The 24,658-nt window shown below is 57.5% G+C and overlaps 3 protein-coding genes across 5 annotated transcripts in view; 2 read left to right on the top strand and 1 right to left on the bottom strand.

Moving 5' to 3' along the window:
* GCK (glucokinase) overlaps window positions 1–5,071 on the top strand; it is a 33,556-nt gene extending 28,485 nt beyond the window's left edge. For all 3 annotated transcript variants that reach the window (XM_054020820.1, XM_054020821.1, XM_054020822.1), the window contains one exon: window positions 1,036–5,071. In XM_054020820.1, the coding sequence (XP_053876795.1) occupies window positions 1,036–1,180 (145 nt within the window). In that variant the 3' untranslated portion in view covers window positions 1,181–5,071. The remainder of the gene's footprint in view (window positions 1–1,035) is intronic.
* A 3,541-nt stretch (window positions 5,072–8,612) lies between these two features.
* On the top strand, window positions 8,613–15,215 carry MYL7 (myosin light chain 7). The gene is made up of 7 exons (XM_054017096.1): window positions 8,613–8,717; window positions 9,916–10,026; window positions 10,862–10,937; window positions 12,768–12,872; window positions 13,792–13,870; window positions 14,694–14,742; window positions 15,039–15,215. The coding sequence occupies exons 1-7, from the start codon at window positions 8,715–8,717 to the stop codon at window positions 15,138–15,140; spliced, it is 525 nt and encodes a 174-aa protein (XP_053873071.1). The 5' UTR covers window positions 8,613–8,714; the 3' UTR covers window positions 15,141–15,215.
* A 1,099-nt stretch (window positions 15,216–16,314) lies between these two features.
* On the bottom strand, window positions 16,315–24,184 carry LOC128831240 (antimicrobial peptide NK-lysin-like). The gene is made up of 6 exons (XM_054017543.1): window positions 24,053–24,184; window positions 22,373–22,503; window positions 17,993–18,103; window positions 17,546–17,717; window positions 17,097–17,226; window positions 16,315–16,530 (listed from the first exon to the last, which is right to left on the bottom strand). The coding sequence occupies exons 1-5, from the start codon at window positions 24,096–24,098 to the stop codon at window positions 17,213–17,215; spliced, it is 474 nt and encodes a 157-aa protein (XP_053873518.1). The 5' UTR covers window positions 24,099–24,184; the 3' UTR covers window positions 16,315–16,530; window positions 17,097–17,212.
* Between the last annotated feature and the right edge of the window lie 474 nt (window positions 24,185–24,658).

Raw genomic sequence — 24,658 nt, 5'->3', positions numbered from 1 at the left:
GGTCGCATGCAGGGGCGAGTGCGCCGACTGAAAGTGACCGGGAAGGTGAAATGGCACTAGCAGCTGCCTCCCCAACCCCAGCGCTGCCTCTCAGCCTTATCCCAGCCCCATCATGGCCTCCACGGAAAGCTGCGTCAGATGGAATGATTCACAGACAGGAGCATGTGGGTGGCCTCTCTCTGCAGGGCCACTAGGGAGCACTCACCCTTATCCTGGGCAATGGCAGCCTTGTTAGTGCCTTAGCACTGAACGGCTGTGAGAGGCAGTGCTGAGGGCTGGCCCTGGGGCCAGCTTTACAGGTGCTGGTGGGCTCCAAGTCGGGGGGAGGGGGAGGGTTGTACCTCAGCTTCCTGGGCCATAGAGGGGCCAATGAGATCTGAGACCTCTAGATGCCTGGGGAGTGGAGGGGAGAAGGGAGGAAAACTGGGAATCTTAAAAGAGCAGCATCTGAAAAAGGAACAGACTGGAAAGGACATGACCGGGGGGTTCCATCAGCTGTCAGACACTCCTCATCAAGCCAGCAGGTCGGGCCGGGCAGGGCTCAGCCTGAGAACCAGCTGTCTTTTTTTCGCTGCCTTACGGGAGAAATTTGGCCCTCAGGCCTGACCTGCGCTAAGACTTCCCACAGCACTTTCTGAGCCCGTTCTCAGAACTGAAAAGCAATCACAGCCTGCGGTTCTCTGGGGGCGGGGGAGCAAACTGCAGCGTTGCGCCAGGGTACAGCCCGGAGATCTAAACCGCCTTAGATCGGACGCTCCGTGGGGCAGCACCTCGCACAATGGAACCTCACCCCCGTGGGCACCATCAGAGCCTGAATCTATCTTTAGATGACCCCCATCACCATATTTATGCTCACTGCCCTCCTGGGCAGTGTTGTGCCCATTGTACAGATGGACGCACTGAGGCACAGGGAGGATCAGTAACTTGAGGATGGTCACACAGGAAGTCGGGCAGAGCAGGGAGATGGGGCAGCAGTTTCTCCGTAGGCTCAGTGGAGCCGTTCAGCCTAACCTCCGCCGCCTCCTCTCTCCCCAGCTTCAAAGACCAGTTCCATGCGACCGTCAGACAGCTGGCGCCCGGCTGCGACATCACCTTCCTCCAGTCAGAGGAGGGCAGCGGCAGGGGGGCCGCCCTGATCTCGGCGGTAGCGTGCAAAATGGCCTGCCTGATTGGCCGGTGAGCGGGGCCGCTGGCCAAAGGACCACGGAAGGAGCAGCCGCGACTGGGATGTGGCTCCATGCCGAGTTCTTTAGAGCGCGTGCGCCCAGGAGCGGAAACAACAATTGAAGGGGCGGGGCAGTTCCTGACCCCGCCCACCTGCCTCCCACCTGTCCTAGCCACTGCGCTAGCTGCACTGTGTCCCCTTGCTGTTCCTCAGCCCTCTTTGCTGCTGCCAGGCCGGGCTCTTGGTCCACGCAATAAATAGGTTCCCGAGGAGGCCTACTCCTAGGATTGGTTTGAGGGGAGGGGGGAGGGGAGTCCTCAGACCCTTCTCTTCTGATTGGCTCAGGAATTAAAACGAGACGGGCGCATCAAAACGGCGTCCAATCCGCACAAACGGCGGTCGAGGGTTGCGTTTCTCTCAGCCAATCAGGTGCGTGGACGTCGGGGCGTGTCAGGAGCCTGCGATCGGTGGCAGGCTGGCGTGTGCTTGCGGGGGCGCTGGCGTCAGGACTAGAGCCCAGGCGGGAGGCGGAGGCTGGATAGAGACTGGCCTCTCCGCTAGCCGGAGGCCCTGGTGTGGCTGGGCCTGCTGAGCCCAGGCTGGGATGGAGCTGGCGGGAATCTCCGGCAGGAGAGCAGCTGGGGGGGTTCACTTCCCCTCCCGCCCTTTCCTGACCCTCCAGATCTAGCTGCCGAACAGGGCCAAAAGCTTTGCCTCTGGTCTCCCCCCGTCTCTGGCTGTCCCCTCCATGGTGCAGCTCGGGTTCCTTTAGGAATAGCAATAGATCCTCTCTCTTCTGGTTGTGCCCAAAGGCCGGCGGCCCCATGGCACTGGCTGCGGTCCGAACACCAATGAAGAGATGTTCCTTGCGGCGGACTGACCTCCTGGCATCCCTGCCCCTGATGCTCTGGGACAGAGCCCACAACAGGGAACGCTCCCCAGGGCCCAGCCCACCCCTTTCCATCTGGAAATCCAGCTCCGGGGCTCGCCTTCCTCCTCCCAAGCACACCTAGTCCTTGGCCTCCCTGGGGTGCACCTCCTGCTCACAAGGAGGAGGCTGCCGTGGAGTAAATCCTGCCCTGTGCTCTTTGGCTGGCCTCGGGCTGGTTTCGCAGAGGCAACAGAAATTCAGGAAACCAGGGCAAACCCCAGGGCAAGAACTGCTCTCCCCGGGAAACCTTTCTGTCGGGAGCAGATACAGAGCGGGGGGCAGATACCTTCTCTCAGTCATATGTGACCACATGGCCTGGTGTGAGTTGGCCATCTGTGTTCCCTGTACCGTATGGCCCAGACTTCCTCTTGGCGGGAGGCTGGGGGGCTTTCTGCTGGACACCCCCCCACACACACACACACACTGCAGCCAGCCATGTCTGCACATTCTATGTTGGTCCGAGGTCCGGTCCACGTCTCTTTGTTGCCAAGCATTTGAAATCTTCAGGTACCCCTCCCGCCCTCTCAGGCTAACGTTGATTAGGCTGTACCTCTCCTGAGCAGGACCAGTGCTGCTGTTCGTGAGCCAGACACATTGCCATCCCCACTCCCCTCCACACACAGCCTGCGTGTTCCCATGCAGCGTGCATACCCCCATGCACAAAGCCCACCGGGTGCACGCCTTCACCCACTCACCGTCCCATGGGATGTACGTCGCACTGCGGCTCGTCAGATAAGCATCATGCATGTGCGCGCCAGGCCCTACAGACTCATGCATCTTTTGATAGCCCCACACATGGGTGCACGTACCGTCCTTGTATACCCAATCCATCTGCAGGACGCCTCAGCCGGACATACAGGGCTTCCACTCTTTTTTTTCTGTACATAAGAATAAAATCATTCTGATGCTCTGGGCCTGACTGTTTAGTAGCGATGAAATTCACCCCAACAGCGTATTAGACTTTATCCTATGTTTGATGTTAAAATAATTCCCCACCCATCCCTAGTGATGGCACCCTGCCCACATCAGACATGGAGGTGTGGAGGGGGGGCACGTATCCCTGAGTTAAAGTCCCCCTCACGCAATCAAAACACAACGTAAGAATAGAGAAGATACATGTAGCGTCCAGACAGCCTTTGTAAATAGCATGATCTACCCCTCTGTGGGGCTCCTAGGGGCATTGTATTGCAAGTGCCATCTGTGGTAGGTAATATACACAGAGCTATGCTTCCTAATGCCAGACCTGATCATGTAGGAGCCAGCTGTAGGACACAAGCCAGGTCTGGAAGAAGCCAGCAGTTGCCCTCTGATCTCTGGCTCTTCTGAAGCTCCTGGCCCTAGAGAGGACTGTCCTGGCAGGTCCCAGCCCCTTGCTTTCTCCCTGTGTCAGTGTACTTCTGGCACTGTCTGCGTCACATCCCTGAGCTGTCAGAGCTGCCTGGCCCATCAGTACTTCCTACGCAGCCTGGTTGTTCCTGGCAGTGACAAGAGGATGATATTTTGGGATCGGGGAACGGGAGCGTCCTTTATCCTTCCCACCAGAGAGGGTCAAAAAAGCCCCCACATCCTGATTCGAATCCAGCTTTCATTTCCAAATTTTCCTGCCAAAAGTTTGGGACGAACAATGTTTCCTTTGGAATTGTTGGCAGAAAAAGTTTGCAAGGGAATCTGACTCCAAATTGGGATTTTTTTCTTGCCGTTTGGTTTTCGCAAAGCACAATGTTTTCAGAAATCTGGATGTTTGTGGTTCCTTTTAGCGTCGAAGGCCAGAAGGGACCATTGTGATCCTCCGATCTGACCTCCTGTTTCGCACAGGCCAAAGACCTGCCCCACAGTCATTCCTAGAGCAGATCTGTTAGAAATCTAGCATCTTCGTTTGAAAATTTAATTATGGAGAATCTATCGCGACCCTTGGTAAATTGTTCCAGTGGTGAATTACCCTCAAGTGTCAAAAGTTTACACCTTATTTCCAGTCTGAATTTGTCTATCTTCGACTTTCAGCCATTTGAATCGTGTTAGACCTTCTTCTGCCAGACTGAAGAGCCCAGTATTAAATCTTTGTTCCCCACGTCGGTACTGACAGACTGGGATTAAGTCCCCCCTTCACCGTCCCTTTGTTAAGCTAAATAGACGGAGCACCTTGAGTCTCTTGCTATAAGACAGGTTTTCTAATCCTTGAATCATTCTTATGGCTCTTTTCTGGTCCCTCTCCAATTTATGAACCTCTTTTTTGAATTGTGGGCACCAGAACTGGACACCGGATTCCAGCAGCGATCGCACCAGCAGCAAACACAGAGTTGAAATAACCACTCGGCTCTGATCCGAGATTGCCGTTTATGTAGCCCAGGATCGTATTAGCTCTTTTGGCCACAGCATTGCATGGGGCACTCACGTTCTGCTGATTATCCATCACGCTCCCCAAATCTTTTTCAGGGTCTCTGCTTCCCAGGATACAGTCACCTATCCTGTAAATATGGCCTACAGTCTTTGTTCCTAGATGCACACATTTACCTTTAGCCGTATGACAATGCATATTGTTTGCTTGCGCCCAGCTTTCCAAGTGATCCAGATCGCTCTGTATCAGTGACTTGTCCTCTTCGTTATTTACCATGTTCCCAATTTTCGTGTCCGCTGCAAACTTCATCAGCGATTATATTGTTTTCTTCCAGGCCGTTAATAAAAATGTTCAATAGCGTAGGGCCAAGAACCGAACCTTGTGGGACCCCACTAGAAACACACCCGTTTGATGCTGATTCCCCATTTACAATTACGTTTCGAGACCTCTCCATTAGCCAGCTTTTTATCCATGTCCTGTGTGCCACGTTAATTTTACAGTGTTCTAGTTTTGTAATCAAAATGTCGTGCGGTACCCAGTCAGATACCTTACCGTAGTAGTCTAAGTATGTTACCTCAACATTAGTACCTTTATCAACCAAACTTGTAATTGCATCCAAAAAAAGCTGTCATGACTGGAATTTTAGTGTGGAGTGTTTTGTTTGGTGTTTCCTGCTCTTCAACGTTTCAGTACTGCTCCAACTTTGGAGAAGTCTCCAGTGGGCTGAAAAAAGTGATGGTGGGGAGGGTCGGGGGGTCTGTCAGAATCTGGGAGCTGCAGCTTTGGGAAATTGAGTTGAACAGGAAAAGCTTTCAACCCTTTAGAGAAGCAGCCAGGCATCCTGGCTCCCTTTCTCCTCCAACTTCCCCGTGCTTGGGGATGGATGTCACGGACAGGGACCGGGAGGTTGTGGGCCTTTCTGGGATTACCTTTGTCTGGATCTTAGTTGCTCAGCTCTTGGCATGAGATGTGGAGGGCTCCTGTCTCCCCACTGCCTGCATGTGCTGGGAAGGGGGGAAAGTGGGTAAAATCCCAGCCGACTCCCCTACCGGCCCTTCTCAGCTGCTCTCCAGTTGCCCCAGGACCTCTTGCCCCTCCTGCTGCAGCCCGGTGCAGGTATGGTCAGTTAGAGCATTTCCCTTTGCCCAGCAGGGCTCGGAAGCCAAGCCGGAGTTTGGTGCAACTGAGCCAGGGGCCGGTGCCTGGTTCTGACCCATCGACTCAGCACACGGGCCAGGGGAGGGAGATACTGGTTCCTCAGTTGTAAGGAGAGAAGACGACCGCTTTCTTCATCCAGCTGTAGTACCACCAGTCAGCAGTGGCTCAGTCACTTCACAGCTGCGTGGCCAAAGGGGTTGTGGCCCAGGGGAGTCGGGGTGGGCGGTGGATACCGGGTGAGGGGATGTACTTCAGAGGTGATGTTAACTCGGCCTTGGGTGGCTTTTCTAGGGGGGGAGTGAAGATGCCATGAGGCTTGACAGAGAGAGTTGAGGCTAATCCCAGGCAGGGTCTCAGGCCAAACATCCCCAGCACTGTGTGCACATGGGATAAACTTCCCCGCAGCAGCAGCTCCCCAGGGAAAAGCTGGCCAGGAATCCTGCGTGGCCAGTGTGGAGCCGTCTCTAGTCTCTGAGAGCAAACCACAGGCCTGTATCCCCTGCTTCACTGGAGCTGGCCCCCGGGGACCACCCCCAGCGTGGGGGGCTGCAGTAGATACTGTGCTGCACAGAGCCCCCCGGGGGGCACAGCCATGATGGCTGCGCTGGCATAGGAGGGGGTGCGGCTGGAGCACTCTGCACCCCAGCTCTTCTGATGTCATGCTGGGAGCCAGAGCCCAGAATTCAGCTCTGCTCCCCCCTCGTCTGAGCTGGGGCTCCTCAGCGCTGGATCTGACCCCGAGTCCTGGCTGCAGGGCCAGGCTTCCCCATTAGCATAACCGTGGGATAATGAGCCCTCTAGCTAACGGTTAATATCCGTCATCCAAACCCTCCCCCAGGCCTGGACACGAGCGGGGACTGAATGTGGAGCCGGGAACACGTTTGCTTCCAGCTGGAGTTTTGACTGGGGCTGGCGGTATCAGAGACCTTGCTGGCCTTTAATGCATTAGCCCCGGAACCGAGGTTGGGACAATATCACGGCTCAGGGCCTGCCGGGTCATAGGAGAGTCTGTTGGATGGGGGAGCAGGTTGCAGTGCTGGGGGGTTGAGAGCCAATTGGATCAGCTCTTTCATTGATAAGACAGCAGATGCTGTCTTGATGCTTGATGGGTTTGATTGCCCATAGAGAAATCAGCCCCAACGGGAAAGGGTTCATTGTTTCCCCAGTGCTGGGAAGCTGTTCTTGCAGCAGTTTTCAGGTTGTGTCTGCTTTAACATGTGAGCTTAATTTGCCTCAGATTTATACACCACTTGTTTAGGACAGGGAGAAAAGGAATGCCCCATACTCCCTTTTCCTGAGCTGCCTTCAGAGTTATTTTTTCAGGCTACAGAGTCATCTGGGCTAACCAGAATCAAACGACGAGAAACCACCAAGCGCAAATAACATTGGCCCAGACTGGTTTCCTGGCCCACAGCTCCCGTCTGGCAAACCTGAACAGAACCTACTTCTTGCTTCTGGCAAATCAAGGGACCGCCCGAGGAGCAGAGATTACAGGGGCACTGCTCAGACGTTGCCGCACCGAAACCGGACCTGAGTAGAGGAGACACGGACAGAGCTTTAGCCTAAGGACCAAAGTACGCTGGGAGTTCTGGGGTCGTAGTTTAGCACAAGCGCTCTGGCTTGCTTAATAATATTGGCTAACAGAGACCAGTGCTGCTGCAACCGAGATGCCATAAGCCCAGATGAACCTTGCTGGCTCCAAGCTCAAAGCCACACGATGGCTGGCTCTCTCCGGCTCACTGGGGAAGGCCATGGTAGGGAAGCCTGCGTGCCAACGCTGCAACAGGTGACCCCAGCGGAGCGTGCCCTCGGTGCCAGGGGCTGAGGGAGGCCAAAGCATTCCTTTCCTCAGCAACCTTCACAGCAGGAGCTGGAGGCTGGGCATGAGGCAGGAGCCTCTCTCCAAGCTGGGTCTCCAGGGGGGGCCCTGTAAATCAGAACCATCCCTGCTGACTTTCAACCCGCTTCCTTCCTGCCTCAGTTTCCCGAGGGCTTTCCGCACAGACCTTCCAGCAGCCTGGCTTGGGGCAACGTTTTTATAAGGGGTGGCCTCCATACTTGGCCTCCACAACTCTGGGTGGCCTCCATACTTGGGTGCACCAGGCGGGGAACCCAGAACCTGGGGCACCAGCATTTCGAAATGTGGCTGCACACGACTAGCTCGAAGCCGGGGTTCGACTTCACCTCCCAGCGCTGTGCTGTAGCCACTAGGCCACCCTGCCTCCCTGGCCCAGCTGTTTACTCAATGTGAGCGAAGCATTTCAAGAAGGTTCCGTGTCGACCCGATTGCATCGGCCTGTTTCTTTTCGTTTCTAGCTGGATTGTATCGGTTGTGCCAGTGTCAGTAACAGAAGCTATGGTTTAAACCCGGGGTAGGCAACTTATGGCACACGTGCCGAACGCGGCACGCGAGCTGATTTTCAGTGGCACTCACACTGCTTGGGTCCTGGCCACCGGTCCGGGGGCTCTCCATTTTAATTTAATTTTAAATGAACCTTCTTAAACATTTTTAAAACCTGATTTACTTTACATACAACAATAGTTTAGTTATATATTATAGACTTATAGAGAGAGACCTTCTAAAAAACGTTAACATGTATTACCGGCACGCGAAACCTTAAATTAGAGTGAATAAATGAAGACTCGGCACACCACTTCTGAAAGGTTGCCGACCCCTGGTTTAAACAGTCAGGCGGGGCTCCGAGTGAGCAGCTGCAACCCCCACCCCAGAACGGGCCAGTCGACCCAAACCACGAGCCGGGTTTCGAAAACCGTGTTTCGCTGGAACGCTCGACTTCGTTTTGTTCTGATTTGGAGCCAAACCAAATTTTGCGCAGTCAGAAATTCCCGGAAATCCCGGGATGTGACCAGCGTAAGGACTCCGGTTCTCCGCGGCTGCCTGGGGACCCCTTCCATAGAGCTCAAGCCGGCTCTCAGGGCCCACCCTGCTGGAATGTCGCTGTCATCCGCCCTTATCACCCCAGCCAGCTCTGCGCCGGGACTGCCAAGTTTGGCGCTCTCCCCTGTTCTGCTCCTAATTTAGCTACCTGGGTGATAAGCAGCAGTATATAGCGGAGCCCAGCCACCCCCTCGCTGCGGAGGAGCTGCGGAGCTGACACAGCAGGATGGTGAGTCCCTCCCCCCGCCCCCCAGCCCCTCACTGGAACCTCCTGGACAAGGCTGTTCTGAGTGGGAGCCGTCGGACCCACTCCTGTGGGCAGGGGCACAGGAGTGACCCAAGACCCCCAGAATAGCTCCAGCCCCCCCACATCCTGGGGTGAGGGAGAGCCGGGGCCTGTGCTGAGAGCGCCCACCCAAAATGGCTCCAACCCTCCTCGTCCTGGGGTGAGAGAGAGCTGGGGCCTGTGCTGAGAGCTCCAGCCCCCCCAGAACAGCTCCAGGCCCCCCACGTCCTGGGGCGAGGGAGAACCGGGCAATGTGCTGAGAGCACACTCCCCCCCCCCCCCGAACGATTCCAGCCCCCGCTTGTCCTGAGGCAAGGGATATCCGGGCACTGTGCTGAGAGCGCCCCCTCAGAACGGCTCCAGCCCCCCACGTACTGAGGCGAGGAGCAGCCCCTCAGCATGCAGCAGGGCACTAACTCGGGGGGACCTGCCCAGGCCATGCCAGAGCCCCATTGACAGCCCCTAGATACCCATTGTCAGTGCCCCCCAGCCCCAGCACTGCCAGCAGACCCCAAAGCCTCACTGCTGTCCCCCTAGAGCCCCATTGTCAGCACCAGCCCCCCCCAGCCCCATTGCCAGTGCCACCCCCTGAGCCAGCCCCTGCCCCAGAGCTTACAGCCCCCGTGGGGACCATGCGGCCAAAGAACAAAGAATGCAGGGAAGGGAAGAACACCGCATCCCTGAGATTACTGGTGACCTTTCCCTGCCTCCCTCCAGCCCTCTCCCACCCGCAGACCCAGAGCCCTTCCCCCACTAGCAGCTGACCCCCCCCAGCCCCACCCCCATGCAGATACCTGCCCTAGAGAGCACCTTCCCTCCCTCTGCCCCATTGCCCCCTGAGAGGTTTGACGGGAGTTGGAACGCTGGGGGTTATCAGTGGTTTAAAACTGTCTGTTTCAATCACACTGGTCCCAGGCACCGGAGAGGGGGCACCTTTCATGCCAGCAAGGGGCTCCCCTTCTGCTGCTTGTGCCCACTGGCACGCATCACAGGGCTCCTCACTGATTGGCTCTGCTGGGCTCAGCAGGATTCCTTGCGCTCTGATTGGATCTGCTGGGGACAGCAGGATTCCCTGTGCTTTGATTGGCTCTGCCAGAGACAGCAGGACTCCCTGCACTCTGATTGGCTCTTTCCCCTGCAGGCTAGCCGGAAAGCCGGGACCCGAAGCAAAGCTGCTGCCAAGCGTGCCCAGAGGGGCTCCTCCAACGTCTTCTCCATGTTTGAGCAGTCTCAGATCCAGGAGTTCAAGGAGGTGAGGGTGCCGCGGCCCATTGTGTGTGAACGCCAGCACGCAGGGGAGCCCGGGCAATGCACATGGTACCCACGCAGGGATATGGCCCGTGGTGAGAGAAGGGTCAGGGCCATGGCCTTCGCAAAGAGAGAGTGGGGAATATTCAGCGTTAGCTCCCCCAAGTAGTCACAGCACACACACAGTGAGCTAGAACTTGAGCAACAGCCATCTTGCAGGAAGGCTGCAGCATAACACGACTTTATGTCTTAGAATCAAGAAGCTTAACACACAAGAACCAAAACCAGAGAGAGACAAAACAGGCTGCTCCCTGTGGCAGAGAGGCCCAACTCACCCCATCTTTCTCTAGGCAGACTGACTGCACAGGACCCAGATCACAGAGTCCCCCAAGCCTACAAGCAGGACAAGGAATCCCCTTATAATTTAACATGACAGCTCAGACTTTTCACACAGTTTGCGATATACCACACTTTGCATTGGCCGGCTGGTTTCTGAGCCTCTCGCGGTCACGTTTTTAGCTCTTCTCCCCAACCACAAGGTACTTGGTTGGAACCAAAGCCGAGATTCTCCCCGAATCACCTGACTCCAGGAGCTGGAGCTTGAAGATATCGTGACACTCACAAGTCGGACACGCTGGGGCTGCAGGGAATAATGTGGCCTAGGGACTCAGCCATGGCAAGCTGGGCTGGAGCTCCCCACTCCTGCTGGGGCACGGCTAGGGAGAGGGGAAGATGCCAGCTGGAGGGAGGTTCTGCCCTACCGGAAGAGTGAGGGGGCTGGTGCCGAGGGCTGCAAGCAGGCCCAGGCTCCAGGGCTCAGCGTCTCATTCTGTTCCCAGGCATTCAGCTGCATCGACCAGAACCGTGACGGCATTATCACGAAATCAGACCTGAAGGAGACCTATTCCCAGCTTGGTGAGTGAGCACCTCGCCCCCCACCCTCCCAATGCACTTTGGCCAGGGGCAGGCACCAAAGCTATCCCCAATAATCATTGTTGTGAAATGCCAGGCCTCAGCAAACCCCCCGGGCCTGGAGCTTGCTGCAAGCTTCAAACACAGACCATGGAGGTGCCCAAAGAATGATAAACCTGTCAGGACATCACCATCTTTCTATCCTCATCCATCCCCTCTATCTATCTAATCTAATCTATCTATCTCCATACACCCTATCTATCTATCTATCTACCTCCATCCACCCCCTCCGGCTTGAGTGGCTTGCCCTCTGGCGGGAAGGCAGCGAAGGTTCTCTGCTGTCCCAATCTCTTGCGAAAGTGAGTTCCCTAGTCCAATATGGAACAAACCTGGGCCCGGTGCATCGCCTGGAATCGAAAGGGTCTGAAAGTCCTTAATCTCAGGCACGGCAGCTTTGTGCGAGTTTTGCTTTGATATTCCCGTGTATCGGCCTGGAGTCTAGTTCCCCAGCTGTGGCCCCGTGGCGTCAGGCGCTGCACAGACACAGGATGTGAAAAAAGGGCTGAGTTTTCAGTTCATTCAAAGCAAAACTGGGAGGCTCCTGCACTTACGCTGGGAGCCCAGGAGCAAAAAAGCCTCTTCTTGCTTCCTCAGCCCTGTGGTGCCAATGCTCCGTCCCCCCACCCCACCCCAGAGCATCGGCCTACCCCTGGTGTCTGAGGAAGAGGGGAGCCCTCGGAGCAGGAGAAAGGCAGGGAATTCTCAACCACCACGGGTCTATGGGCTGGTGCCCAGTAAAGGAGGGTCCTGCCAGTGGGTAATGCCCCTGTGAATGGGGGCGTGGGCTGCTGGGGGATCCTGCACCGCCAGGGAGCGGGTGGGGCTGGGGAGCACCGCTTTAACAAGACAAGCCCTTTATGTTACAAATCGATGGAGGAAGCCAGCTGCTAGCTCCAAAACTACCCAGCCCCCTGCCCCCTTGACAGACAGCGGGGCCGCTGATTAAGTAGCAGGCACGCTCTTTCCACCGGGCACTTGAGCTTGGCATCTCGTGATTTCATCCCCATGCGTCATCACTGATAAGGCTGGCTCTGCTTGCCTGCACTGTGGGGGAGTGAGGCGGTCAGCTTCTGGGCTCAGGGGCCCGGCTCAGGGGCAAAGCGGGCCTCCTCCTAGAGCGGCATGAGGCGCAGACCCGGGTTCACCTCAGATCCCGGCCTGGCCCCTCTGGTGCTTTTATCAAAGGGGGCTCTGCGGAGGTGGCTCTCTCCACTGACGCTGCCACGGAGATCGGCCTATAGACCCCGACTGAGATCAAGGGGACCTGTCTTGCTGGGCCCTGCCCCCACCCTGACCCAGATCAAGGGGACCTGTCGTGTCAGGCCCTGCACCCACCCCGATGGAGATCGGGGGTACCACTGTCATGCCAGGCCCTGCACACACCCCGATGGAGATCGGGGGTACCACTGTCATGCCAGGCCCTGCACACACCCCGATGGAGATCGGGGGTACCACTGTCATGCCAGGCCCTGCTCCGACAGAGATCTGCTCCCCCCCGCCCCCCCATCGTGCTGGGTGCTGCCCAGAGGTAGCAGAGGGTGAGAACAGAGCTCAGAGTGGGTTGTGTCATCTGATGGCATGATGTGCCAGCTCCCTGGCTGGAGCTGCCTCCCTGCTCAGATTGTGCTGGGGTCCGGGCCTCCGGCTGAACAGCGGTGGGGCTCCATGGGGCAAGGCCCGCTCCTGCCGCCAGAAAGCGAACGGTGCTCTGGGTGGGGGGCCAGAGGCGTCCTGGGGAAGATGGGCTCTCACCGGGCCTCCCCTCCTCACCAGGGAAATTGAACATGAAGGATGAGGAGCTGGACGAGATGCTGAAGGAGGGGAAGGGCCCCATCAACTTCACTGTCTTCCTCGCACTCTTCGGGGAGAAGCTGAATGGTGAGTAGGCCGAGAGCCGAATGGGGCCGAGAGCTGGAGGGGGCCTGTTCAACCTGGGCTCTATCGACCTCTCGGACATCCCTGGCCCTATCGCCAGAGCATCTGAGCACCTCACCCTCCATCATGTATTGATCCTCACACACGGGGTTATGATTCCCATGGGACAGATGGAGAAACTGAGGCACAGAGCAACTGGGTGACTTGCCCAAGGTCACACTGGGGTGGCACAGGTTTCCCGTGTCCCAGACTCGCCCTCACACCGCTGGAGCATCCTCACTGTTCCCAGCTCTGCTGCCCACTTGCTCTTGGCACCCTCGAGACGACTTTGCACTACACCCGCAGTGCGGGATGCTCCCATGTTGTCTTTCTCCCCCGCTGGTGACTGTTCCAAGTGGAGAGCGAAGGTCCCGAGGCCCTGCCTGGAAAGAGGAATTCCCTCAATAGCTTCGCCAGCATCCCCTCCTAGGCATGGCTGGGTCCCCCGTTGCAGGCTCCGGGCATGAGCCATGGCTGAGTGCTGCCGGGCCCCACGGGGCTTGGAGATACCATGATCCATGCTGGGAAAGCCATACAGTCTCCTGCTGCCGCTTAACTCGGCTTTTAGCTGCTGGGGTCTTTGGAACCCCGCCCCCAGCAATGGGCTTGTGGGGGGGCACAGAGATGGGGGTGCAGCTGCCCTCTGAGATGTGGCTTTGGGCACCTCAGAGCGTTCGGAGCGCAGGCAGGGAATGCGGGTTCCCAGCATCTCTGAGGAGAGGGAGGGTCGTCGGCTCATCCTGCCCCGCAGGTTCAGAGTGCGAAGAGAAGCAGGGCCGTCCCCCCGCCACGAGGCAGGCATGGGGGGGGCCTAGAGCCAGGGGAATGTGGCTGGGGAACCTCGGCCTCATCCTGAGCTAACCAGCCCCCCCTGCTCCCCCAGGCACCGACCCGGAGGAATCCATCCTCAACGCTTTCAAACTCTTCGACCCCGACGGAACCGGCCACGTGAACAAGGACGAGTGAGTCAAAGCACCCCAAGCCAGGGTGTGTGGGGGGGAGTTGCAGGCCTGGGGGACCCAGCACCCCTAGTCCCACAGAGACACGAGGAGCCCCTGCTTCTGGGGCCTCGGCTTTTGGGAGCCCAGGTGGAGATGCCCTTGGCCTGGTGTCTTGGGGGGGGCTGCGCACCCCCAGATCTGACTGACCTCCATTGTGGGGGCTGCAAATCAGAGCTCAGGGTGTCTCAGGCTGGGCTCTCAGGGCCAGATTCCCAGGTGCCCAATGGCTTGCGGGGCAGAGCTGGCTCTTTGCCACCCTGGTGCCGGGGGCATCCTGGGCCAAACTGGGCGTGGGCTGGAGCCAGAAGGAGGCCTGGCTGGGCCTCCCTGTCACTGCCCCAATGGGGAAATGGCCATGGGGGGGTGGAGCAGGCTGCCATAGCATGTGGAAGGGGCGGGAGGGGGTATGGCGGGGGGGCAGGGCTGAACAGGTCCCAGCAACTGAGGCCAGTTCGGAAAATGTGGGGTTAAAAAAAGTCTCTGTGTTCAGTGGGCAGGTCTGTCTAGTCCTGCGGGGCCTGTGCCCCTGGAATCACTCCCCCCCGACCCTGCCCCCCTTCCAGACCTTACCCAGCTCCTGTCCCCCAGGCCCTGTCTCTCAGATCCTTCCAGCCCCTGCCCCCTTCAACTCCCATCCTGCCCCTTGCCAGGCCCCACCTGGCCCTTACCCCCCATTAGGCCCCAGCCCCCCAGTCCTTGCCTGGCCCCAGCCGAGCTGGGCACTCAGGGGCAGTAGGCACAAATCCAAGGCTCTGCGTTCTCACTCACGTCGTTTTGGTTGCAGGTTTAAGCAGCTCCTGCTGACCCAGGCAGACAAGTTCACCCCGGAGGAGGTGAGACGGCCCCTGCTCTCCCCCCGCCCCCAATCTATGGGGCCCAGGAACTCCCCCTGCCTTTGACCCCACAGGTTGGCAGGACCCCCTCGTTACTGCTGCACTGGGAAACACAAGCGTGTGTGTGTGTGGCTTTGCACTACACGCCCCCCCACCCCCATGGCAGATCTGGGTGCCCACCAGCCGCCCGGGTCTTTGGTGCCCAGGCTGCGGCCTCCCCCGTGGGCCCTGCCCCGCAAAGTCGCTGGGATCCCTGCCCACAACTCACATGCCCACCTCCACTTTCTCCTGCCCAGGTGGAGCAGATGTTCGCGGTGACGCCCATCGACGTGGCGGGAAACATTGATTACAAATCACTCTGTTACATCATCACCCACGGCGACGAGAAGGAGGACTGACAGGTGATGCGGACAATCAGCATGTGTCCCATGCCTAGCGCCATTGAAATAAAAGCCCAAGCCCATCAAACGAGAGCCACCTGTGTGTGACCAGGGGGAGGGAAGCCCCATCTGTGGCCAAGCGGGAGAGGGAATATATGGAGATATACCTATCTCATAGAGCTGGAAGCGACCCTGAAAGGTCATCAAGTCCAGCCCCTGCCTTTACTAGCAGGACCAAGTACTGATTTTGCCCCAGATCCCTAAGTGGCCCCCTCAAGGATTAAACTCACAACCCTGGGTTTAGCAGGCCAATGCTCAAACCACTGAGCTATCTCTCCCCCCCAAGCTAAGGGCTTGTTTCAAAGGGCCGGGCACAGCTCAAGGCCATTCCCTAAGCACTGGGTGCAAGGCTAGGGGGACCCTGGCACAAGGACTGGTGGGTGATTGGGATGCAAAGGGCCTCTCCACTGTGGGCCCCAGTGGGTAGCGGTGGGCAGGCTCTGGGACGGAGGAGGACGCAAGCCATGTATGGTCGCTCTCCCATGATGGAGGCAGGGGGCATTAGGAATCCACCCTGCGGGAAGCAGCCTGGGGGAGACACGGTTCAGATGCAAAGCTCACCCCTATGGGGGGGCCCCTTGTCCGCACCCTGGGTGTGGCCCCCCCCAGCACAGCAGAGGAAGGTTTGTCACAGGATCGTCTCCTGACCTGAGAGGCTGGAGGCTCCTCTGCACAGGGGAGCTGGGTGACCAACATGCAATACCCGCAGTCACCATCTCCCCCCGGCTCCCCCACCCTGTCCCTTATCTTCCTCCACCTTAACTACGGTGAGCTCGGGACACGTTCACTGGTGGCCACTTTCCCCTCCTGCACTCGCCAGTCCTCAGGCACGTCTTCTTCTGAGCCAACAGCTTCCGCTCCCGTTCCTGCTCCCAGGCCCCGCTCTTGTCTGGGGGGTGAGGGGGAAGGAGCTGCAGGGGCCAAGGCCACCACACCCACGCCCAGCCTGTGACGCCGTCAGGGCCCTGCCCTGGGATAAGGCACGCAGGAAGGAAAGGCAGATGACAGGTCAGAGAGATGCAGGATTGTGGCTGGGACAAATGTTTCTCAAGCAGCCTCAGCAGCGCTGGAGCCGAAAGGCTCATTTCCACCTGCCCACCCTCCCCGCCCAGCAGGGGCACGAAGCCAGCCACACGTTGTCCAAAGCACTTTATTCATAAGGAAGCCAAAAGCAGCAGGGGGGAAAAAATGGGTCAGATGCCTGGCTGGTGCAAATAGGCATGGCTTGGTGCTGTGCCCACGTGCACCGGCTCACGATATCCAGCAGAAGAGATGCCAGAGCCAAGTTGATGGCCAAGGGCTGGCAGAGTCACTGTCCTCCGGTTGTCTGCTCCGGTCTGCAGTGGTCCTGGATGCGGGAGACAGCCTGTGAGCTTAACCAGCAGGGGTCCTGCTTTCCGCCTTCATCTCCAGGCTGTACCCACCATCTCCTCCACAGCCCAGACTAGGCCCCCATAAACCCCACAGTGCCTGGGGCTCATAACCCTGGGTGGCGTTCGAAGCACCCACTGGTGAGCAGGTCCCCTAAGCACCCATCCCCATGGGTACATGTAGCGGTCAGTGTGTGCTCCAGGCCCTGCTCCATGCCCAATCCCTAGAGCTGAGCTTGGGGCAGCCCCAGCTGTGGAGCCATGGCTCTTTAGCACAAGCTGTGGAGCTCCTGCTTTAAGCTCTGCCGGTCCCCAGTGTGCAGCCACGCCGTCCAGGGCATCAGACCAAGGAGCACATGGGTCCCAGAGACACTGCAGCCCTCACAGGGCCGGGCCGGGCTGAAGCACTGGGTGAAGGAGCCCCGGCTGCTGCTCCAGCGTCACCTTCAGGGCATGGTGCTATAAGCCAGACCTGAGCACCAGTGGGTCCCGCTCCCCCACCTCGCTCCCCCAGCCCAGCGATCTGCCTTGGGGTACCACGTACCCAGCTGGCCCTATGCCGTGCTTCATCCAGCCAGTTCTGTGCATTGCAGGTGGGTGCAATCAGCAGCAGCAAGAAGCTTCGGGGAATCGGCGTGGCCTCGGGGCAAGCGGCGGGCATCAGTTGGAGAACTCTGGAGGGAAAGCCAGCGTTTCTGGGTCAGAGCAGCTCCAGCCCCCCAGGCAGGTCGGCCTAGGCATCCTCTGTGCAGCACCTCAGAGACGGGCCAGGGGGCGGCTGAGCCCTAGCGGGATAATGCAGGGGATGGGGGAAGAACAAGGCGGGGGAGGATCCCTGGAGACACGGGAGGGGGTGAACTTTGCAGGGGACAATTCCTGGGGTGGAGGTGATTGCTGGGCCAGGAGAGCCCAGTCGATGTTTCTCAGAGAAGCCCCAAGGAGCCTGGGCCGAAGTTTGCCGTGGGGGATGAACTGCGGCCTACGCACTCTCACCTGGGGGCTCCTTGCACAATTTCATGCTGATGCAGATGTCTCCGGCCTCATCGCCGTTCTGCAGTCCCTCCATGAGCTGATCTTTGTACTTTTTCAGCAACGATTTGCACTGCCGGGCCAGGCGTCTGCCCACAGATCTGCACACGGAGCCCAGGGCCTTGTTGATAGCGTCCTGCAGCAAGAGCCCTGGCACGTGAGCTATGGCACTGCGCTCCGCCCACTCTCTCCTCTCCCATAACTTCGCCATCAGCTAGGGAATCATCCCCCGGTCCGCTCCCCACCTCTCCCTCTCCTTCCCCCATCTCCCATCTCCATCACGCCCTCTGCTCCCCCCCCCCCACACACACCTTCTCCCTCCTCATCCCACCATTCCTCACCCCTCCCACACACTTCCTCATTCCCCCTCCTCTAACCGCTGGGCTGGCCAACAGGCACTGGGTGACGTACCTCATCGGGGTCATCACCAATCAACGACTTGAGCTTCTCCACAATCTGGGTGCAGAACGTGCACCTCTTGTTAGGGGGCCGAGCCTCATCTTCCTCTTCCAGCTGATCCCACTGTCCCAGAGAGAACCGAGAGACCCTGTAGTGCAGCTATGGGACCAGGGCCCAGTGCGGCCAGGCCCAGGGCAGCAGTAACGGGGGGCGGGGAGGGAGAGACAGACACCCAGCCCGATAGGGGTTCTCAGAGGGGTTGGGCCGGGTGTTCCATTGTTACCTCCTCTGAGCACAGGGCAGCAGTATCCCCGCCATTAGGGTTACCATTCGTCCGGATTCCCCCGGACATGTCCGGATTTTTGAGCTAAAAATAGCGTCCGAGGGGAATTTGTAAATGTCCGGACTTCCCCCCCCACCCCCTCCCATGCAGGGCGTGCACAGCTAACAGGGCAGTCGGCCGGATGGTGCCACTTACATGGGGCTCCAACAGCCAGAGAGAGCCCCTCCTCTGCTTCCCCTGCAGCTGAGATCACTCCCTCCCGCCCTGCATTTGCAGATCGCCTCCGGCAGTCTGGAGCTCCTCCCCCACTCCTCCTTCCCTGCCAGCCAGCCTGCCAGGATGAACGGCTCAGGTCGTTCCTGAGCAAGTTCACAGAGACATTAGGTGAAGAAAGGCCAACAACAAGAGGGTCAGGGGGGTCGGAGAAGTGGCAGGGAGGTTTTGGATGGGGCAGTCAAGAGACGGGGAGGGTTGGGAGTTCGGGGGGGGGCTTTCTGAGGGAGGGTGTGGATAAGGTTTTGGGCAGTCAGGGTACAGGTAGGGGGTAGGGTCCTGGGGGGCAGTTAGGAGCAGGGGTCCCAGGAGGGGGCAGTCAGGGGACAAGGAGCGAGGGGGGGGCTGTCAGGGGGCAGGAGTGGGGAGAGGGATCGGAGCAGTCAATGGGACAGAAAGCAGAGGGGTTTAGATGGGTCAGGAGTTCTGGGGGGGCTGTCAGGGGGTGGGGAGTAGTTAGATGGGGCGTGGGAGTCCCAGGGGTCTGTCTGGGGGTGGGGGTGTGGATAAGGGTTGGAGCAGTCAGGGTACAGGTAGGGGGTAGGGTCCTGGGGCCCAGTTAGGATGGGGGGAGGGTCTCAGGAGGGGGCAGTCAGGGGACAAGAGGCAGGGAGGCTTAGGTAGGGGGTGGAGTCCTGGGGAGCAGTTAGGGGCAGGGGTCCCAGGAGGGGGCAGTCAGGGGACAAGGAGCAGGGGGAAGGGTTGGGGGTTCTGAGGGGGGTGGGAAGTGGGAGGGGCAGGGGCGGGGCTAGGGCAGGATGGGGCGGGGCTCCTCCCATCCTCTTTTTTGCTTGCTGAAATATGGTAACCCTACCCGCCATTATCTATCTCAATCGCTCATCCTGCCCTAATCATTATTCTTAGTTATTATTGTGACGTTATTGACATAAACTGGGACCATATAGATCATCGTTGCAACCAAGGTCCGGTAGTGGCACCCAAATCTTTGTATAAAGGGGGTCAAATGGGGTGTCTAGGACAAGGTTATGGTTTACTGGTTATGATTGTGCTGTCTATATGTATGTATCAGTTTTGTAGTTGAAGTTATGAATATTGGCTCTATACTGTCTGTATGGCAAACTTATGCTATGCTTCTGGGTGACATCCCAGACAAGCTGAGATTAGCTCTGCCTAGCCTGCTTGATGGCCCATTAAGGACCATCAGCTATACAATGGACCCATTGAGAGAAGGCAGATACGCCTTGTACCTCAGCAAAGTATGCAGGGACTGGCCCATGTGACTCCAGACTCCATGTTGCTGTAATTTTCCACAGTAAGAACAAAGAGGTGATCTTACACCTGGAAAAGACTATATAAGGCTGATGCCTGATCTCCATCTGGTCTTCAATCCTGCTTCTTACCTCTGGAGGGACTTTGCTACAAACTGAAGCTCTGAACAAAGGACTGAGGACCCATCCCAGCTGGGGATGTACTCCAGAGACTTGATTTGAACATGCAGTTTATTCCATCGCTGCTGCAAGCCTGAACCAAGAACTGTGCCATTACTGTATGTAATTGATTCCATTTAACCAATTCTAATTCTCATCTCTATCTTTTCCCTTTTATGAATAAACCTTTAGATTTTAGATTCTAAAGGATTGGCAGTAGCGTGATTTGTGGGTAAGGTCTGATTTGTATATTGACCTGGGTCTGGGGCTTGGTCCTTTGGGATCAGGAGAACCTTTTTCTTTTACTGGGGTATTGGTTTTTATAACCATTTGTCCCCATAACGTGTGGCACTGGTGGTAATACTGGGAAACTGGAGCGTCTAAGGAGATTGCTTGTGAGACTTGCGGTTAGCCAGTGGGGTGAGACCGAAGTCTTAGTCTGGCTGGTTTGGTTTGCCTTAGAGGTGGAAAAACCCCGGCCTTGGGCTGTAACTGCCCTGTTTTAGCAATTTGTCCTGAGTTGGCACTCTCAGTTGGGTTCCGCCAGAACCGCATTGTCACAGTGGCGTAGTCGTGCTTGGATCCACAGAACCAGGTCAATTAAGCTTTGGGTCAGAACCCCACGCTATCCAAATTTGAATTTTGGGATTGAGAGTTTTGTTGGTTAAAGAGCTGCTGCAATGGCTGAGCAAAGAGCATATGAGGGACTTGGCAAAAAAGCCCTGGAAAATTTGTGTTCAGAAAAGAGGATAAGCTTTAGAAAGAAAGCTACAAAGGAAGAACTGAGAAATCTGTTAATAGCCAGTGATCAGGGGGCAAGAGCACAGCCCTTACCTGAGGCTGCAGAAGATGCAGAAAAGATTAGGATGCAAAGGGTGACAAGTCAACTGCAATTTGAGCATGAACAGTGCTCCTTCAGTATGAATAATTGTGACAATGCGGTTCTGGCGGAACCCAACTGAGAGTGGGAAACTGAGTTTTCGACTCGGCGAAATGTCCCCGGAAAGCGTCTGCTTCCTGTGGGAAATGTCGCTTGTTCAGCCAAAAAAACAGAGCGAACAAAATATTTTGATGCCAAAGTGTCTTATGGGAGTTGTAGTTCAGGTGCTTCCTGCTTCCAGCCTCCTCTATGGACCAGGCTCCCCAGCTGAACATCGTCTCCCATGATGCACTGCGGAGAGGTGGCGGCCACAATAAGAGGGGAGACTAATGCATCATGGGAGATGTAGTACAGCCAGCCATAGAGGAGAATGGGTGCATAAGGCACCTGAACTACAACTCCCATGAAGCACTGCAGCAGCATTTGCTAAACCAAAATATTATGGTTTTCAATATTTTCGCTGAAAACTTGAAATTTCCCATGGGGGGGGAAAAATCAGCTCTAAATTTATCCTTTCAACCGCCCCCCCCCCCCAGGCAGAGCCATGCTATGCTCCCCAGAGAGACAAAGTGATCTGCTCAAGGTCACTCAGGGAGTCTGTGGCAGGGCAGACTAGTGCCTTCAACACTGGACCACCCTTCCTCATCGACACAAGTGAAGTTTTGCCTATCTTGGCCTGGGGTGGGGAGGTGGGGGTCAAGGGGGTGGAGCCAGGGGCAAGGGATAAGGGAGGGTAGTGGGGTTGGAAGCAGAGGGCGCAGAAGTTGGATTGTGGAGTGGAAGGGCTGCTGCAGTGGCTGGCTCCTGCCATTGCCTCACTAGCTGCCCCAGCTCCTCCCTGGTGCTGAGGGGCAGGGAGAGGGGCGGGGGCAGCTGGCTGGGTCGACCCGCCTGTGGGTCATAAGTGGCTCCTGCAGCCAAGAGCAGCTCCTCCATCAGTTGCCCTGACCGCCTCTCCCTGCCCCACCTGGGCACTGCAGGACTGGGAGGGGGGTGCAGGCAGCTGGACCGGGAGCCATGCAGAGCTGGAGACGGGGGAAGGGGGTTTCCACTCCTGCCCAGCTTCTCTGACCGATGCGTGTGGCTCCATCCAGCCCCCCCGCCTTCCACTGCCAGACCAGCCAACTCCTTCTGCACCCTGTGCATTGCTAACGCAGCCCAGAGCTCAGGAATTTTCATCCCTGTCTCCCCTAAAGCCCCTCCCTGGGCCATGCTGAGCTCCGCTCCCAGAGAACCCCTCCCTTAGCCCCCGAGTGTCTGCAGCACCCAGGCTGGGCACCCAGCACCCCTCCGTGCTGCCCCCTCACCCCACCTTTTGTCACCCAACTACGGTCAGTTCCCCTCCCCTCCCCTCACTCGCGGCATGGGCAGCAAGCGGGGAAAGGACACGGCATGCAAAGGGGGTGGGGAGATCCGGACTCTGCTCTAGCACCCGCCCAAGGAAAGGGGGGAGGAGACAGGGACGCGGCTCTAGCACCCGCCCAAAGAAAGGGGGGAGGAGACAGGGATGCGGCTCTAGCACCCGCCCAAAGAAAGGGGGGAAGAGGAGAGACGGCTCCAGCACTCACCAGAGGAACATCGGCCCAGAGGCTCGTGCAGTACTGCTCTCTCTGGCATTCCACGGCTGTGGCCACATCCTGGCACCAGAACTTGGGTCCTTGCAAACATCGCGCGGGAACCAAATCTTGGCTGGCAAATGCTGCCAAACAAAGAGACAAGTGTGAGGTGCGCAGAGCCCTGCGGACCTGTAACGCCCTCTAGCTGGTCCAGGGGCACTTCCCCCAGGAGAACGTGAGCTCCCAACCTCTATCTGGTGTGTCACGCTCTGTCCCCACGGCCAGCCCCACAGCGTTTCTGCCATTCAGCCTGGTAAATCTTGAACTCTAGATAATAACACGTTCTGCACGCAGTGTGCGTCAGTCTCACTGGAGCAGGGCTGGCTCCACCTTGTCTCAAGATCCAAAGAGACACTACAAGGACAGGCCACAGGATCAGAGGTTCTCCGGAAAGTACAGAACTAGTGTCTTCCTGTTGTGACTGTGTTGATTCCCGTGGGGTTATGCCGGGGGGGGAGGGAGGGGTCTGCCCCAGTTGGTCATTCATAGACTTTAAGGTCAGAAGGGACCATTATGATCATCTAGTTTGACCTCCTGCACAACGCAGGCCACAGAATTTCACCCACCCACTCCTGTATCAAATCTGTGTCTGACCCATTGAAGTCCATTCATTAGCCTTTCCATTAACGCGCAAGAAAAATAACCTGAGCTTTTCTAGTAATAGATACCAAAAGGAAGGGCTAAGCAAGATCTGCTGCTGTCTGGAGCATCCCAAAATCCTCAGGAGGAACATTATATTATGATGATGATGTATTTGAATTACCAGGACCCCGTTATGCCAGGCAATGTACAAACACACAACAAAGAGACAGTCCCTGCCCTAAAGCTACGGAAAACTGGTCTAGCTGCACGGTGGGAGCCTTGACCACAGGAACGCGGTGAGACTCGTGGCTCGCCAGCCCACCAGAGCAGAACCAGGGGCCAGCCCAAACAGGATCCTGCCTCTGATAATACCCAAGATCAGAGGCATCAAAGGAAGAGGCAGGCAAATCCAAAAGCAACTCACCAGCTTCCCTTCCTACCCGCCTCTGTTGACACGCTCCGTGGATTCTTCTAGCTCAGCGAGCAGAGCGGTCAGCCCCGAGTGTCTAAAACTCAGGAGTCAGGCCTCCAAAATCATGAGATTTCAAATTAACAAGGGGGGGGTGTCTTTTTATTGGCTTCCTGGGGGTGGCATGTTTTGAGGTCCACATGTTTCTCTTCAGCCTTAAGGGCGAAAAATTCCCTTTTTGTCTGAAAGGAAAGCGGAGACGCTGACCTAAACACCTGATCCCTGCAGCTAGGGCGCTGGTGAAATTAGCAAATGCCACGAGGCAGGTGTTACCGGGCAGAGCTCTCCATGCCGCTGAGCGCCTGTCGGAGCCAGCTGGGTCCATGTTCTACGATTCTGGATTGACTCATTGTTCTCACCAGCGTGACTGGGCCTGACCTGCTGGCTGGCAAACCCCAGAGCCCTTTGGACCATAACTCCGTTTGCCCCCTCCCAGCTCGCTGGTCCAGAAGCAGATGCACCTGCCCGTTAGCAGCGCATGGCTCCTAAAACCCTTCGTCGCTCTTGGCTGGCTCCCAGCTGGGGCCTGGCAATGGAGGCTGGGGAATGGGAAGCAAGCCTACCCCTCCCTCGCTTCTTACCTGCGGCCACAGCGAAGAGCAATGGGAGGACGAGTACTGAAGCCATTGGAGCCCGACGATTGCTGGAATGGTCGGCTAGCGCTCTCGCGGTGGCTTTTATAGCCCAAGTGAAGGAGGCGGAGGGGTCTGGCTGGGCCAGTGAGAGCTTCTGAAAGCCGGCGAGACCTTAAAAAGGAGTGTTGAGGTCCTGCTGCCCCCCCCTTCCCCCGACCCCTGCTGCTCTTCCTTCCTCCTACGCCCCTGGCTTTCTGCAGAGATGCTCACCACAGAAACTAACCAGAGACAGGAGGCAGCAACCACCACAGGCTCTAGTCTGTTGGGGGCGGCTTCCTCTCCCCCTGCCTCCTCCGTGGGCTCCCTGCACCCCATCCCTGGGGCCCTGATATCTTCCCCTCTGCCTTAGAGAGGTACTTAGTCCCTGCTCCTGTTCACATCACAAGGCAGCACCGGGTCCTAAGCCCAACCAGCAGGTGCTTTCATTGCAGCTGGGTGGGTCCGTGCCTAGCCCAGTTAATACATGGTTTGGGGGTGATTTCCAGGTTCCCAGCCTCCTCACTGCAGCCGCTGTCTTCTCTGACTCACCAGAGCTGGGGGTCGGCCCCCGGC

This window comes from Malaclemys terrapin, chromosome 2 (assembly GCF_027887155.1).
Source record: "Malaclemys terrapin pileata isolate rMalTer1 chromosome 2, rMalTer1.hap1, whole genome shotgun sequence".
NCBI lineage: Eukaryota > Metazoa > Chordata > Testudines > Emydidae > Malaclemys > Malaclemys terrapin.
Note: the sequence above shows the minus strand (reverse complement) of the source record. Positions and strands in the feature narration are given on the sequence as shown.